This window comes from Prunus dulcis, chromosome 8 (genome assembly GCF_902201215.1).
Source record: "Prunus dulcis chromosome 8, ALMONDv2, whole genome shotgun sequence".
NCBI lineage: Eukaryota > Viridiplantae > Streptophyta > Magnoliopsida > Rosales > Rosaceae > Prunus > Prunus dulcis.
The window spans coordinates 4,937,182-4,955,453 of record NC_047657.1 but is presented as its reverse complement, the minus strand read 5'-3'; the positions used below and the strand labels follow the sequence as shown (position 1 = coordinate 4,955,453).

General features: G+C 39.1%; 1 protein-coding gene across 1 annotated transcript; it reads left to right on the top strand.

The window, feature by feature from the left end:
* Positions 1–2,340: 2,340 nt before the first annotated feature.
* LOC117637616 (putative pentatricopeptide repeat-containing protein At5g37570) lies at positions 2,341–6,871 on the top strand. Its single transcript, XM_034372546.1, has 6 exons — positions 2,341–2,550; positions 2,731–4,560; positions 4,666–4,788; positions 5,109–5,304; positions 5,998–6,066; positions 6,358–6,871. Exon 2 carries the CDS (start codon positions 2,798–2,800, stop codon positions 4,481–4,483), a length of 1,686 nt encoding a protein of 561 aa, XP_034228437.1. The 5' UTR covers positions 2,341–2,550; positions 2,731–2,797; the 3' UTR covers positions 4,484–4,560; positions 4,666–4,788; positions 5,109–5,304; positions 5,998–6,066; positions 6,358–6,871.
* Positions 6,872–18,272: the final 11,401 nt, after the last annotated feature.

Genomic DNA, 18,272 nt, shown 5'->3' with positions numbered 1-18,272 from the left:
TGAGTACTGGAGCACCACCATCGGGAGTTCATCACCCACCACTCCTTCATTTCCATTATGTAGGATAATCTACTGTAACCGTGTTATTTTTGTAAATTAAATTAATTAGTAGGCTATGATATTACCCTAGGATTTCTGTAAGGCCTGAGGCAACATAGATTTACTGTTGGATTGTGTGTGTTCTAACATTGTGCATGCTGAACGATTGTAGATATATGAATTGCATTTTGTACAGGTGCAAATTTTGGAAAACAAGCAATTTACAGGGGAGACTTTGCCGAATTTTCGGCAGAAGTTAAACCTTAAAAGAATTTTTGAGTTTTAGTTTAGAGGGCAATTTGGTCAAGTGTACTCGGCACCAGATAGGTGTCAGATACGTACAGAGTTCGACGCAGATTCTAAAATGGAATTTGGGTCGGGTCCTGTTAGGCAGAGTCAGTAAAAGAAGGAGCAGAAGGGGAGTGATTTTCTTTTTTTTAAATTTTAGATTTCATATTATTTTACTTTTTAAATCATTTTTAACATATAAAATGACCAAATTTTCCTCATAATTAACTTCAAATGGATGAACTATTGAGGTTTAAATGGCAGGGGAAATTGACAAAAAGAAAAAGTTTGTATCCTTAATTTTTTTTTTTTTTTTTTTTTTAAAGTTTAGGATTCAAATTGAAAGTAGCATAAAAGTTCGTGGGTAGATCAAGAGTTATCTTATTTGAAAAGAGTGCTGCTATTTCCACCCCTCTGTCTTATTTTTCCACTCACCATTTAAATTTTTAAAAATATAATCTTATCTTTCCACCACTATTATTCCTAAAATACCCTTGACACCTGGACATTCACTTAACCCTTTTAACCTTAACTTAACACCGTTGAGTCCCAAAAAATTAAAAAATAAATGAAAACAGAAAATTAGAAAATGAAGAGTTTTAGTAGCCACTCGCAGCACAGCTCCAAACCTAACAAGAACCACGTACCTTCCACCTCCAGCTAAGTCGCTGCCGCTGTTGCCTCCTCCTCCTTCGTTGTATTAAACAAAAGCTTCGAAACTGGCATCTGTCAAACCTTTGTTATGACCCACTAAGTCTGCCTAAATCCCAATCTAACCTTCTTCTCCTTTCTTTATTTCAATCAACCCACAAATAAATAAACAAGGATTTAAAAGGTTTGTATCTGGGGTTCTCTTTGAGTTTATGTTTTAGTAGTACAACATTTTGCCTAAGCCTCAATGACAAATCTGTTGGTACCGTAACTGGCCGAGCAACTAGCTAGGCTAGATCATCCATGTGCTATGCTTTGAAAGGTCATCACCTTAGCTAAAGAAGCATTACCACAAGTCACAACTCTAAACAAAACAAGAGGAGTCCCACATCGGAAAACTACAAGAAGTGAAGACTACTCTTTCCTTAAAAGGGGACTGGCTCTTGGGTACTCTCTCTTCTGGATCCATCTCTAGGTTGAGCTTCTCACTTGTTATCTTTATATTTGGGTCTGATCCCCTTGTACAAATGTAAACAAACATGATCATAATGAGAACACTATTCTCCGTGAATGTAGCCCATTATTCGGGTGAATCACGTACATCTTGTCTTCTATATGTTTATCGCTTGCCCAAATCCTCACACACTTGGTGAAGGTCCTCACCTTCATCCATCATCTATCACACCTCATCACTAAGTTGGACTCAACTTTGGCCTAACCATTTTGAGCATCAACAAAATCAACCTCCTGGTGTGATGGTTGCCTATGTACTGACTAGACACACAAGGCTATAAGAACACAACCTGCGTGCATCAAATGGTAAAAGAATGGCCTAGCTTATTTGTTAGAAATATAGTCATCTAATACACAATTGGTCGTGTGGGTAGTCTGCTCACCCTTTCCTTCTCAAGTTGCCCAGTTGGGAGAGATATGTGGCTAGTGGTGAGGTGAGGCGAGGAGGGGAGGTTGGTTGTCGTGGGGTCGAGTGGGTAGTTTGATGGTTGTTTGCTGAGTTTTTTTTTCTTTTTTATATATTTTAAAAAAAAATTTATTTTGAATTAACAGTGTTAACTTAAAGAGTAAATTAGTGTCCAAGTGTCAACAAATTAGCTAAGGAATTGAAGTCTAGAATAAGTGGGTTGCGTGACCTTAGAAGTCATTTTATACATACGTAAATTTGTTTTTAAAATTTTGAAAATAAAATGAATGGGAAAATAAGATAGGTAGATAGAAATAACAGTACTCTTTTTAAAATATGGGCAAAAGGCCTGTGCATGCAAACCTCGCATGTGAGGCCCAAACCCCCTGAAGCTTAGGCCAGCGCGCCCATCGTCTTCTTAAAAAATTCAAATCCACCCTTCACTATTGAGTAGTGTTCTCTCTTAATTTTTGATTTGGGTTCTTCAGAAACAGCTGAAACTCTCTCGCTGAATTTGGGTTCATCATTTCTGCTGACAAATAGAGAGAGCTCATCATTCTTTCCATGCCCAACTGTTGACTCTGTGCAAACCTCTCATCACCGCCAAAAGCAAAACGAGGCTGCCACCATAGCCACGAACCACGCGGCTGCTGGTAATTTCATTGTCTAATTTTTCAAGAATTTATATGCTTGCTTAACTTGAAATGCTAGGTTTCAATTACACAAATTTGGGTTTTTTGATTTTTCATTGATGGTTTTTTTAGTACCCTTCCTGTTTTTTGCCTTTTTTTTTTCTTCTGCTTGCATCAACCCCTCTTCATTTTTATCACCAGTGAATACGAGTTGCCGTTTGAAGAAGAGATTTGAAAGCCATGCAAAGCACGAACCTTTTATCAATCCATGCCTACCATCCGCTCCTACTCATCGTTAGCTTCACCCAATAGCTTACCCAGTTCGTTTTTAGCCTCAATTGCGACTTTGCTCAAAGCCTGTAAAACCCAATACCATCTACAACAAGTTCATGCGCAGATTATACAAAAGGGTTTAGAGCAAGACTGCTTCCTCGTAACCCAGTTCATTTGCCTCTGCAACACTCTCTCTTCCCTCTCTTACTCCACTGCCGTCTTCGATAGCGTTCACAGTCCCAGTACCTTTCTCTGGAACACTTTGATAAAAGGGTACTGTGAAAGGTCGAGTTTTGCCGATACTGTTGACCTCTTTGTTCGGATGAAGAGAGAGGAGGGTGTTCCCGATAGGTATACGTACCCGTCTCTCATTAAGGCCTGTGCGAGTGAGGCGAAGGTCTGGGAAGGCAGGGCAATACATGGGACTGCGGTGAGGTGTGGGGTTGATGGGGATGTGTTTGTGAGCACCAGTTTGATTGACTTGTATGGAAAATGTAGGGAGATTTTGTGCGCTCGCAAGGTGTTTGATGGAATGTCTGAGAGAAATGTAGTTTCTTGGACGGCTATGGTTGTTGGGTATGCAAGTGTTGGGGACTTGGATGAGGCCCACAGGCTGTTTGATCAGATGCCCCAGAGAAATGTGGTGTCTTGGAATGTCATAATTAGTGGGTTTGTGAAATTGGGTGATTTGACAAATGCTAGGAGGATCTTTGATCAGATGCCTGAGAAGAATGTGGTTTCTTTTACTACGATGATTGATGGATATGCCAAATACGGAGATATGGCGTCTGCAAGGTTTTTGTTTGACCAAGCCCCTAACAAAGATATTGTTGCGTGGTCGGCATTGATATCTGGGTATGCACAAAATGGCCAACCCAACGAGGCTGTGAAGATATTTCTTGAAATGAGCACAAGGAATGTTAAGCCTGATGAGTTTATAATGGTGAGCTTGATGTCAGCTTGTTCCCAAGTGGGTTGCTTACAGGTGGCTAAATGGGTTGATTCTTACGTGAGCCAGAGCTCAATTGATGTTCGTCAGGATCATGTTCACGCGGCTCTAATTGACATGAATGCAAAGTGTGGTAATATGGAAAGAGCAACAAGTTTGTTCGACAAGATGCCTAAACGTGACATGATTTCATATTGTTCTATGATACAAGGGTTGTCGGTTCATGGTCGAGGGGATCAAGCTGTTGCCCTCTTCAATAAGATGTTAAATGAAGGTTTGGCTCCTGATGAGGTTGCTTTTACAGTCATTCTGACAGCCTGTAGCCGGTCAGGGCTCATTGAGGAGGGTTGGCGCTTCTTTGAATCAATCAGACATAAGTACCATTTGACTCCCTCTCCTGATCATTATGCATGTATGGTTGATCTTCTTAGCCGTTCGGGACGGTTAAATGCAGCTTATGACCTTCTACAATCAATGCCTATGGAGCCTCATGCTGGTGCTTGGGGTGCACTACTTGGAGCCTGTAAGCTAAATGGAAATATAGAGTTAGGGGAATTGGTTGCTAATCGACTTTTTGAGATTGAACCCCTAAATCCTGGTAATTATGTGCTATTGTCCAACATCTATGCGGCAGCAGACCGCTGGTTTGATGTTTCTGCTGTGAGGGACAAAATGGAAGAGCAGGGAATTAAAAAGATAAGAGGTCGCAGTTGGATTAGTTCAAAAGGCTGAGCTTCTTGCTAACTCCCTTGATGCAATGCCTGGAGTTTATGCAGATGGCAGACAATGTTCTCTGACGTCTACATTATGTAATTTAAGCATTTACCTTATTAATGCACCTATAGAACTTTTATTTACTTTATGTACGTGCTTTAGTATTTCTGGATCCTAATCTCTTAGTTTCTTCTCTACAGGACGTGAACGATGTACTGGTAGCTATAGATCATGTCATTGACTTGGGCCTTGCCAGTCCATCAAAACTTGCAGTTCTTGGTGGTTCTCATGGTGGATTTCTGACAACCCACTTGATTGGCCAGGTGTGGTAGTTTATCAAATAGCATGACTGTGTGCCTTTAATGTACAATGCACAGACTCGCAGACTATCTTCATTTATATTCTATCTTGTTAGTGTTATGCATTCCAAGTCCTGGATACCACTAGTTGATGATTCAACTTTTGGACAGCTGCTTATTTGTGTACTGGTGGTTTGGTGCTTTCATGCTTAAAAGTTTTCATTTTTATTTTTAAAGCGTATAACTTATGCAAGGTTGGTAGATGAATGCTCTAAAAGGTGGAAAGTACATGTACTTTTAGTTGTACTTAAGAATTCGATAATATTTTAACTGAAATGCTGCAGGCACAGGATAAATTTGTTGCTGCAGCAGCTAGGAATCCTGTTTGTAACCTCGCATTAATGGTGGGTACAACAGACGTCCCTGATTGGCGCTATGCGGAGGCCTATGGAAGTGAGGGTCAAAATAGCTTCACAGATGCACCTTCAGCTGAGCATCTGACTCTCTTCCAGAGCAAATCTCCTATTGCACGTCTCGAAGGTATGTACTTTGTTTAGGCTTCTTTTATGTTATGATATTATGATCCTACTCTGGATTTGGAAGCTTTCATTAGAAGTATATTGGATCGGAATAGAAGGAAAATCTACAGAAACATTTAAAACCAAACAATCTCAAGATAGCAGCTCTCCCAACATCGATTAACTGCATGCCCTTTCACATTTTAAGCAACTACGGAGACATACCATAAAATTCTTCAATAGCTGCAATTTGCAATCATGCATCGACTTTGGAAAGGCAGAGTAGCATGATATTTGCCATTTGCACAGGCAAGATGTGTATTGTTGTCACTGCATCACATGAAGAAAAATATTAATTGAACTAAAAACAGAACAGGAACAGAAAAGAGTGAAGAAATGGGAAAGAGTTGGTACATGTCATGATGACAAATACTTCTGTGCAAGTTTAATTCTTGACTCTTGAGATTGGCTAATTCAAGCGAATCAATTCCAAGGGTTAAGATTGTATCTAGATATTCCCTCCTATGACCACTTTGGTGGGACCAGTACTGAGATTTCTATGTTACTCGGCCTTGAAGTTTTCTGCAATATGTAGAATTAACATTTAGTCAAGAAACGTGAAACATGCAATTAATTTCCTTTTCCAAAAACAGCTAATATTTAGAACGATATTATTATCTACTTCTAACTTTTTGATTTTTGTTGCTCCCTGCAGGTCAAAACACCCACCCTTTTACTTTTGGGTGCTCTGGATCTCCGTGTTCCAGTTTCTACTGGGTTGCAAGTAAGCTAATATGTTCCCCTCTTAATGAACACTTTAGTCTATTTAAATAGTTTTACAAGAATAACAAGTGCTTGGATAATAATTCTTATTGGCTGCATTGCATCAGAAAGTGAACGAAACATAAAATACACAAACCATTGGAATCTATAAATTTATTTATTTATAATCTTTTTTCTTTTAAAGTGGTTTCCTTTGTCCCCTAAGTGGGTGGGAAGAATTTGATGCATACACGGTTACATAATTATAATGATGTGAAATTAGAAAAGTTATCTGGATGTTTATTGTTTGTAGTATGCTCGGGCATTGAAAGAGAAAGGAGTTCCTGTCAAAGTCCTGTCAAAGTCATTGTAGTAGTCTCTCAGTGTCAGTCACCACTACAATCAAGCTCATAAAATTTCATACTTGGGTTTCAATTCCATCTGAGTCCAACTCCTGTTTGCCGGCCGCAATCGGACTTTGAGAGCTTTCTGAGTATTGGTGTGTGGTTCAAGAAGTATTTATCGTAAATGGGCGGGCATTTCTCCCCTGCTTTTACTGCCTCAATTCAATTTCGAGAGCTTACTTAATATTGCCGTTTTTATGGGCAGTACAAATTTCTCATGCAATGCTGTGCATTAAAGTTACACTCAGTAGGTTTCTCAAAAATAAAATAGTTCTCTCAGTAGGTTGGATCCACTTATAACCAAACTCTTGACGTTGAACTTCTTGAACTGTCCAAGCCTTTGCCCATTATGTATAATCTTCGGTCTTTTTTATTTGGGTTAAGTATATAAAACCCCCAAAACTATATGGTAAATTTCGGTCTTTTTTGGTGCATGATCTTTATAAGTTGAACAAATTATACGCAAACTCAAATAAAATCTACATATAGAATCTTTATTAGCCAGAAATTGTTAGTAAGTCTGTTAAAAATTCTTAGTGTCCTCTAAATCTAATGCTAATTTAGTTAGGCCTCATTATTTCCCCTGCGGGCACATGGGCTGATGGGGCCTGCCCAGCCCATCGAAAAAAAGCCCGTCTCGGCCCGTTATGAGCTTTGAGATGGCCCGGCCCCCCTTGGGCCGGGCTAGGCTTGGGCTTGGGTGTTTGAAGCCCGGCTCGATTAAGCCCAAGAAAGTCCGCTCCGCCTGCCCACAAAAGCCTGGCCCATTAGGCCCGCATACATATATAATTATGTATAAATAAGAGTTTAAATTTAGGATTATATCATTAAATCACATATATAATTTGTTTTATTTCATTTACTTTTCTTTACTCATTCCTAGTTTATAATTGGATGATTAGCACATTAATTTATGTCAATTATTAATTCAACAATTATACATATATAAATAAGATGAACAACATATTACATCACCAAATACAATCATATCACGAAACATAATCGTACCACCAAATATAATCATGTTTTTCTTGAACACATCACCAAATATTTGCATATTTATTCATACCATCCTATAAAAAAATATTTTTTTGATACTTATTATTTTTTAAAATTATTTCTTAAAACGTATTACGATCTAATTATGTAATAACCTCAAAAATAATACTTGATTTTATTATTTTTGTGGAAAATCTTATAAGTTGTATGACTTTATTGAGTGTTTTATGAATTTGGTTTGAAGTGAAAATATTATAATTAAGTGAGTTTAATCTCAAATTTAGGCTAAAATGCCTTTATGATTAAGTTTATGATTTTTTTTTTAATGAAGTAGGGCTCGTTTAGGCTCGGCCTGGCCCGATGGGCTTTCTTAAGCTTGGCTCATGGGTCGGACTTGGGCTTTGAATTTTTTTAAAAAAAATCCGGCCTGACCCGGCCATATTTTCTCTCTCTTCTTTAAAGCCCGGCTCGACCCAACCCAAGCCCATTAAATCCCTAAATTTAGTTAAGTAGCGAGCGATTTGCCCATTTTGATCATATTTAACTGGACAGAATACAGATGCCTATTTTGTTCACATCTCACATTTGGTATATGCAATACAAAACTAGAGTGAAGTTGCCAACATGCATATTTTTAATTTTTGGTGTAACGAAATGCCAACATGAATATATTGAAAACAATGGATCCAACGACAGATTTCGCATAACCCAATAAAAAGGACTGGCTTAGCCAGTTAACCAGGCTTGAACATGAGCCCAACTCTACCTTAAACCAGACACAGAAATGTCTGAAAATGGGCATATAAATTATTTAAACTCAGAATTTCCTATGACTTTAGGGTTTTTTATTTGAGAGATTTACTATTATACTCAATACTATAGGAGCTCAAATTATAAAAAAATTATATATAAAATGGACTTTAGAAACACACCAAATATTTATTTATAACATAACAGAAAGGCTTTTAATTTCTTTTAAATTATAAAATTGCCATTGATTTCTTAAAACAAACTCAACTCCAAAACCTCATAAAAAAAGCCCAAAACACCCAATGGGCACAAACTCAGATTTTCCTATGACTTTAGGGGTTTTTTTTCCTTCTATTTAAGCCAACTCTTGTATTTGACAGTTTATTCATAGAGCCGAGATTTTCTCTTTCTTTTCTGTTCGTCTCCTCTTCTCAGAACCCTTACTAAGCCAAGCACTGCCATAACCCTCCATCTTCTTCTCTATATCCATGGAGCGTACGGAGCTTGCTGTTGAGAACAACGATCTGCCTCGTGATCTTGCTGTTGAAGAGAACAACGATCTGGTAGTTCTATATGATTTCAAACAATCAGACAGAGGCTTTAATTTGAGACAATTTGAATTTGAATTTAATGTTTAGTTATCGCTTTGCTTCTCGTTGTTGGGTTTGTTCCATATCTGATTTTTCAATTATTGTTGTGGCATTAGGGATTCTCGGAGGTTGCTTTCGATATAAACAAGAAGGTGGATAAGCTTGTCTCGTTGATGGTAGGCGGGAATTCGCTTTTCCCTCCTTTGCAGGAGCCACCAACTGACTGTGAAATTAGCAATCTGGAGCTGTTCGAGATTCTTTGGAAGGCGAGTGGGAAGCTTGAGGTACTATTATTGCTCATGTCGAGCAAGGAGTGAAGGCATAACCCTAAGTTCCAAAGCCTTATTATCACCCTTTAAACTTCTGCGTTTCTTATTTTAGACTTTAGCAGTATAAACTTCTGGTATTCCATTATTTCTTATTAGAAATATGTTCAGACGTTCCATGGGTTGTATAAATTTGATAGTTTTTGTTTTGTGGAATTGTTTGGAAAATGCCAGGTCTCCTTATTTTAGACTTTTATACGACCTAATGAGAGAAAGGGTGGTTCTTCGAGACTACATAATTCAGTAGTGGTTTCGAAATTTTGTTAATGTTACAGCTTTGAAAGTCATCCCTTCCTCTGGATGATTCTTTACTTGGCATAATAATCAAATGCATAATACTAGAATTTGGATCCGTGTATTAAATGAAGTTTAATTTAGAGTGTTGCTAAACGAACCCTAAAATTAACTGAGTACACTCTATGATCTAAGTACACCATAATATTTTAATGAAAATGTAAAATTAACTAAGTACACCCTATCTAACTACCAAAAATATCCCTAATATTTTAATAAAAATATAAAATTAACTAAGTACACTCTTCCGAAAAGTTATGGATGTGCAATAATCACATGTCTAATAGTAATAGGTTATGAAGGATGTATTTTATTCTCTAAAAAAATTTCCACGTAGTTGCTGAACTACCGAAATTGTTGTTTGAAACTAGTCATATTGATTCTCCTAGTGTGTGTTGTTTTGAGGATTATAGCCATCCACTTTACCTGAATAAAAACTGGAAAATAAAAGTCAAATACTGTTATAAAGAAGGGCTAGAACAATGTTGAAAACTCATCTCTTTCATTGGAAAAATGCTCACCATTTATGTATTGGAGACAAAAAATTGATCCGTTGCCCAACCAATGCCTCAGCCTTCTTACTAATTTCCTACATAATTCATACAGAAGTGTTTATTAATTATGCAATACAATTTGAAGTGCATTGAACGAGAGAGGCTATTCTTACTTTCAGGCTGCAAAGGCCCTTCAACTTCGCTCTGGGGTGATTGGAATGCTCCACATTAATGCTTCTATTAAAATTAACGACACCTCCTTGCACATCCGCTAATACTCTCTGCGTTGTTCGTCGTGGGCATCAAATAATATGAAAACTTCTCTACATTTGATTAGGGTTGAATGATGAGTAGGGTATACTTATCCGTTTTGGTAATTTTACATTATGATAAATTAGTAATTTAATAAATAGTTTAGTAGTAGGGTGTACTCAGTTAATTTTAGGGTTCCTTTAGCAGCACTCTTAATTTATGATAGTGTCTTAATTGGACATGAAATACTATCCACTTTTCCCCTTGAATAGAAGAAGAGGTGGTCACCTCCATAGCTTTAAGATGGAGACCCCTCACCAGCGAATTCCTCCTTCGGAATCCAGAAAGGAAGTCGGCGCAGCTACCCCACGGAGAACAAAAGACCTCCAAAAAAAAAAAAAAGTCGGACCCAATACACCAAGAAGAACCCAGAGCGACAATCAGAGAAGACTTGAGAGAGATGATGCAGAGAATAAATAAAGAAAACTGGAGAAACCCTAACCCCTAGCCATCAAGTCTCTCATCATGTGAAGGAGAGAGTGACCTTAGTAAACAATGCTTCGATAGCTTAAATAGGATGGAAATTATTACACAACTTGATAATTGATGGGTACAACTTATGTATAAAAATGTATCTTCGAAATTCTTATTTTTTCGAAGTAAATGCAAAACCTATAGATTCACTAGTTTGGAGGGGCATCTTAAAAATGTCCTATTTTACTAAGATCGATAGTAGGCAATGTCCATAATATTATATTTTGGACTTTTAATTGGGTCTTCTCTTTTCCGCTTATCAAAATCATTGATAATACACAAATTCCTAATATGAAAAACACTGTAGGGGATTATATTACAAATGGAATTTGGAATATTAGTTAGCCACATTTTTACCTTAAGGTATTATCTTACTGATAAATAAGATAAGTTTGTTTGGGGTTCAATTAATGAAACCAACAGTTTCATTCTCCTGGATTATTTGGCCCAAGAAATTTGTGGTCACTACCATTGGAACAAACCTAAAAGTGGAGAAAAAACTGATTTAAAAATCCATATAAGATTGGTTGAATTGGTCCCTCAATATGCCAACATTACTCGATCCTCACAAAATTTGTTGCAAGCTTTGGTGAATGGCGACAAACAATACAAACAAAAGAAGGGGGAACAACTACTATTTGCTCTGTGTCTTATGAATAATACTAGTCTTACCACATTTTTATACCATAATTTCATACCACATGATGTGACAGCTGATGTGTACATACCACATCATGTAAAATACTATATTCTGTTTTTCTAATTTTATTTATTAAAATACATTTCATTCATTTAATTGACGTGACATATGATATGGACATGCCACATCATGTGGTATAGAAATGTGGGATAAAAATATGGTAAGTGTAGCATTACTCGTGTCTTAAACATTAAATGATGAAATTCACTTCATTGCCTCTAAATCATTACAATTCTTTTGATCACTGATCATTTCTTTTAACTAAATGCATACAATAAGACCAAAAAAGGAAATGCCGACCCTTCAGATCACAACCAATGCAACTATTATTAAAAACAAAACAAAACTATCTGTTAGTCCCCTTGATAATAGGCGGCTCTTGCAAAACGGTTTGCAGCATCAACCGGCGGACAGACATCTGTTATCCTCCCATAAAGGCTAGCCTTGGCAACCCTTACTTTCAAATAAACTTGAGATCACCACTGTAATTGTAATAAATATCTACTTGTTCCAGCCTCCGAACATCCCCATCATGTCTATACCAGAACCCATTTGCTTCATCGAGCTTTGTAAGCTACCCATGCCACAAATCTGCTTCAGCATCTGGGGAGAAAGGACTTTGCTCATATGCTGTGCATTCAGGATAGTGCATTCATTTCACCCTTCTTCAGAATCTTAAGTCCTTTCATTTTGCTCCATATCTTGGCAAGGCGCTTCTACTCGTCAAACATCTCCATCACTTCTCTAATTTAGAGACCAAAACCTCGTGCTATTCGAATTATACGTGACTCATTCATGAGTTCTGGATCAAAAATGGTTCGGCACTTTTGAGCCCAACTTAGTGATGAGGTGTGATGGATGATAAGTGAAAGTGAAGACCTTCACCAACTGTGTGAAAATTTGGGGAAGCGATAATTAAACAAAAAACAAGATATACGTGGTTCACCTTTAATGAATGGGCTACGTCCACAGAGAAGTGTATTCTCATTCATATAATAATGTGTATTTACATTTGTACAAAGGTTGGGCCCAAATATAAAGAGAAGAAGGGAGAAGCCCATGACTAAAGATAAGGCCTAACCCAGAGAGATCCCTTCCTAAGTGGAGAGTGGTCTCCTTTTATAGATGAGAGGAAGTCTACACATCTTGTAATATTTCAATGTGGGACTCTTTGCCTTGCTTAGATTTACTTCTAGTTGCTTAGTCAGATATGGTATAAACAGAAGTCCTCTAAGTTCTCAAGTAAGGAGGTACTTCTTGGTTGGGGACTTGTAATTTTCAATGCACTGACTGAGCAACACCTTAGTCTTCTTCCAAGTAGTGTGGTGTGGATGATGCCGTTTGTTATAGCACTTGGAGCTGTGAGTAGACTTTTCTGCCGTTGCCGCTTGGTAATTTTGGGTGGCCATTAAAAGGCTGCACTCAAATTACCGTTCGGTATTGTAAACACGAATTTCTTGCGACAAATGAGACAAGAACACGTGTACAAAATAATATTGTATTTATGAAATTTAGGGTTACAATCTCTGTATTGAATCCTCTGATTCGATCTCCAAAGTGTTTAAAGAAAATTTGTGTTTGATACAAGGGTCGTAGAGACTTGATCTTGATCAAACGGGTAGCATGAAGCTTGTTTGGTGTTTGGGATTTTTCTATGGTGAAGGAACCGGCACGTATTTGTTGTGCTTGGTGGCTCTTCCAAGGTAGGGTGAAGAATGCAGAGAGTTTTCTGTTTCTTCTGAGTGCTAGGTTTTTTTCTCTGACCCCTCTGACCCATCTTTCGTCTTGAGGCCTCCTATTTATAGGCTTTTGTCGGATGCTTGACCTAAATAACTTTCCTTGATTTGTGGGATTTGATTTGATTTAAATCAATTCCCATAATCTAGCAATTTAACCAGATTATCTTCAATTGATTAACCTGATTAATATTTGATTTAAATCAAAGTCAATCACAGAAGATTCTTTCCTTTAATTTTGTCTTCATCTTGAACCGTTTGATGCACTCCGTCGGATGTCGCCATTTGTCATTTTTGACAACTAAACCGATTTTGATGAGTCACACGCCACATGGGTGAATTACGGGGCCCACGATTTAATCCACCGAACCCTAATTATTTTCTTGTCAATAGAATTTATTACACCAAAATTTCTTTGTCTACAAATTGCCCCCACTTCATGATGCATTGTAGACATGGGCCTTTTGACGTGTAGGAGGTGCAGCTTGAAGTGTTCCCCCTTTCTTTTTTTTTTTTTCTTTTTTTTTTTTGGGGGGTGATATTATTAAGCTTAATAATATCCAATATTGGTAAGATCTTGGGAAGCAAGATACTTTCCTAAATTAGGAATGAGAAACCCTAGCATCACTAGGAGCTCTTTTTTTTTGGTTGATATTATTAAGCTTAATAATATCCAATATTGGTAAGATCTTGGAAAGCAAGATACTTTCCTAAACTAGGAATGAGAAACCCTAGCATTGTAAGAACCCAAAACAAAATATCTAAAAAGAAAGAAAATATCTATAAAAAAAAAGAAAGAAAAAAAGTAAGGAAAATATCTTTTAGCGAAAAGACAATTTTGCCCTTGCATTATTTAATAGGGGAAAAGTTGACTTTTTGATCGGGAAAGAATTTGGTAATTTTGATTACGCCGTTACGTAGAACACGGCGAAACGAGTCCGTAGACATGGAGTAGACCCGAATCGGAGTTGTAACGAAGGAGTTATGGTCAAAAGAGTCTCACTGGCAGAACCGTAAATATTTCGAAGTTCAGTTTTTATAAACCCAGCTGCATTCTCTCTCGAACCATCTCGACCAGCCGACTTTAGACAGCGATTTCTCCCAACTCAGGCCACCGTTTCAGGCAATACCGGTCCCAAACGAACCACCTCACTTCCCTCTATCAGCCCTGCCCCTCCTCAGCCTCCATCCGCCACTGTAGTATCCGGGAACTGCCACGAAACAGGCCGGGTCCGACAGTTTTTTCAAAAATTTGTGGGAGCTCGTTCTCCTTCGTTTCTCAACCAAATCGATCGAGTAAGGTATGGTTTTTGACCTATTTTTCGTGCTCTAGCTGATGGGTATATGGGCTTCGATCGATTTTAGCGTTAAGGGGTTAAATTTTCGACTTGAAGTTTGGCCGAAACTTCGGCCCTTCGAAACTACTATTTCTGGTCACTTTTTAGGGGTGGTCCAAGAACAAAAGTGACTCCAAATAGGGTTTTTTACCTAGGGTAGGAGTTTGGAGTCTCGGTTCCACGATTTTTCGGCGCACCCGAATCGCTTTGGACACCCGATCTGCCCTGCGCGTGTGGCGGCGCGTGGGCCAGGGTGGTGGCACGGATCTGGCCAGTTTTAAGGTCCTCGTGTCGTCATGAGCGCGTGGGATTTTGCGGATCTCAATTCGGAGTCCGTTTGAGCCCCGAAGGGATTTTCCATATCGCGCGATCCGGGCTGCAGTATCGTGTAATCGTTGGATCGCGCTGAATTTTGGATATGTCGGTCTACGTGATTTCAGGATTGCGTAGGATTCGACGGATTGCGAATCGGAGTCCCGGATACTCCGGAATCGCGAACCCTAGATCTAGGGTTAGGGTTTTAAGCGATAACGCGATTTTGGCCAATCCGACCGTCCGTTTCGGACCAAATTCGCAGAACATGGTCCCCGCTGTATGAGAAACCTTCAGGGAACCTCAGATTGGCTATCAGAGATCGTGGACCCACGGGGTCCCGGGTCGGCCGATCGGGCAGGGTATCGCTTAGCTGAGCATCGGACCTTTTAAAACTGGTTCATGTGTCTGAAAAGGCTAATGTGGGCATAGGAGTAATTGGAATGAGATGCGCGTATTTTTAGGAGCCGGGGGCAGGGTGTTTAATTGAAATTCGTTTTATTCAGCAGTTTATTAATTTAATCTTTCGGGGTAATCAGGCACCAGGAGCCCGACAGAATTGTAAAAGAGACCTTCGAGGGATCGAAGTAGCTCGGACCATCTGTGAGTGGACTTTCTTTCATAAATCAGACTTCATGAATGATTTGATGTGATTTATATAAATAAGTTTTATAGATGAGTTTATATTGATTTTATATAAGTAAGTTTTTAAGAAATGAATTTATTTGAATAAGTTTCTTTATTTGATCTTGAGTAAGTTTTATTACGGTTTTGAACATGTTCAGTACAGTAACAGTTTTATAAATATGTGCTGCTTATTTATAAGTTATAAAAACAGAGTTTGAGGTTGAAATCAGATGAGACAGCAGCACAACTTGAGATTTCAGTTGTGATTCAGATTTTTCTAAAGGATTTTATTTTAAAACCACCTCGTACCCATTGATTTATGGTGATTACCCAGAGTTGGACCGATGTCTACGGGCATCCAGTCTGATTATAGTTCAGTCAGTGCACTTGACTTTGCCTCACGAGTTTCGGGGACGCTCGGACCGTGAGTGCCGGGATTTGCGGCTCGGCAGACTTGGTGTCCCGAGACCTGCCAGGATTGCGGCTCGGCTGACTCTGTGTCCCCGAGACCTGCCAGGATTGCGGATCAGGCTGACTATGGTCCCCTGCATCCTGCCAGAGCGACTTGAGCTGACTTGGTGTCATCGAGGAACCTGCCGGCGGGACAGGCTGATCATAGTCCCATGATTTCGCCAGTTTGCGGCTCGGGTGGACTGCGTGGCGCCCGAGACCTGCTAGGGAATTGACGGAAATGACAGGGGTACAAATTGGTGGTATTTTCAAAGGATTTTGAGTTTCTTTTATTCAATTATGATGTTCAGTTATTTTATATCCGTTTTTCTGATTTTTCAGGCACAGATACCTTTATAATTGTTCAAGTATGCAAGATTTGAGTACATAGTTTTTATACACGTTTGATTTTAGCATTTTCGTGCAAACCTTGATTTCAGGAGTTTTGTATGAAACTTTCGAGCTTGAATATGACTGATATAGAATGCCTTGAGTTGAATATGCTTGATGAAGAGAATACGTATTCAGTTTTATTTAGCTAAATTTCTGTTTTTACAAAGGGGGATATTATGTTTATGAAAATTGTTTTGAAGAACATTATTTTTGTCCACTCACATTTTCAACCTGTTTTTCGCCCCCAGGCCGTAGAAGTACGCGGGATCCACCACCGGGCCACTCATAACCTCCGCGCTTCAAGTACACGGGTAGTATGAAGCTTGTTTGGTATTTAGGATTTTTCTACGGTGAAGGAACCGGCACGTATTTGTTGTGCTTGGTGGCTCTTTCAAAGTAGGGTGAAGAATGCAGAGAGTTTTCTGTTTCTTCTGAGTGCTAGGTTTTTTTCTCTCACCCTTCTATGACTTCTCTGACCTTCTGACCTAAATAACTTTCCTTGATTTGTGGGATTTGATTTGATTTAAATCAATTCCCATAATCTGTCTATTTAACCAGATTATCTTCAATTGATTATCCTGATTAATATTTGATTTAAATCAAAGTCAATCACAGAAGATTCTTTCCCTTAATTTTGTCTTCATCTTGAACCGTTTGATGCACTCCGTCAGATGTCGCCATTTGTCATTTTTGACAACTAAACCGATTTTGATGAGTCACACGCCACATGGGTGAATTACGGGGCCCACAATCTAATCCACCGAATCCTAATTATTTTCTTGTCAATAGAATTTATGACACCAAAATTTCTGTGTCTACAGGTATAATTTGAGTAAGCCACTGAATCCATATAGATCGCATGCACCTCTCTTAGTGTGATGGAGTAAGTGGGTGCCGTTCAGTATCCCACGAATAAGCAGCAAGCAAGCATGTTCTCTGATTTCTGAAATTGGCAGCAAGCATGGTTACTCACTGTCCACTATCCACTGTCTTGCCGTTCGGCAAGCAAATAGGCAGGTTTGGTGGGACTTTGTAAGAGGCAAGTCCCACGTGAGTTTGGTAAGGCTTGCTGTATTGTAGCCGTGTAAGACCTTGGCTCTTGTGAAGCTTTTGCTCATAATGGCTGATGGCTATGAATAACGTTCTTTTTGGGCGTCATTTGTATATTTGAGGCAAAATCTGAGTAGAGATGGTCAAGGGAGGTCACACAGGTGCTGCCACTCGATAATTTTGAGCGTTCAGCATCCTTGGGTGCCTTGAGAAGTCCCATGTTCAGTGATGGATAAAGATCCAGTTTGTTCAGTGCCTTCAGCGATATGGAGCCTTGATTAGTTGTTTGGCATGGTGCCGTACCGCGATGCCATTTATATTTGAAGCTGCTGAAGCTTATTTGTTGTAGGCATGTATTCTCCAATGGTGAGAAGACACCAAGGTGAGAAGACATCTTTATATTGAATGTGGGTCTGCTCCTTTCGCCATGCAACGTGACAGCACATTTGGGTTAAATGGTGGCCGCTCCCACAGTCATGGAAGCCATGCAAAGCGGGGTGCCGATGGCATCTCGCGTGCCAAATGATGGCGGGATGCCGAAGGCATAATTCTCACTGAATGATGACGGGATGTCAAATGCATTGCCTATGTCAAGAGACGGGGTGCCAAAGGCATCGCTCGCGCTTAATGATAGCCGAGTGCCTAAGGCATCATTCACACCGAATAACGGTTGGGTGCCAAAGGCTCTCTTGTGCTGAATGTAGACTGGGTGCCGAAGGACCGGAGTTGAGTAGAGTTTGCAAGCACCGGAGCTGCCTTTCGGCAAGAGACAAATGAGGTCTGTCTTTGAGGCTCTTTGTTGCAGAATGCCCAGTTAATAATTTTTGCGGAATTTACCGATGGGTATTCCCTAATTTCAGGCCCTTGATCTACTTCGATATGGATCGGTAGTGCTGGTTTATTTTTATTTTTTATAGATGAAGAGAAACAGTCTGCTTGTGAGTTACCGATCAATAAGCTTGGCTTTGCAATCTCAAGTC

What these genes read in the sequence shown, in the direction of transcription:
- LOC117637616 (XM_034372546.1), top strand. Translation starts at nt 2,798, where the DNA reads ATGCCTACCATCCGCTCCTACTCATCGTTAGCTTCACCCAATAGCTTA.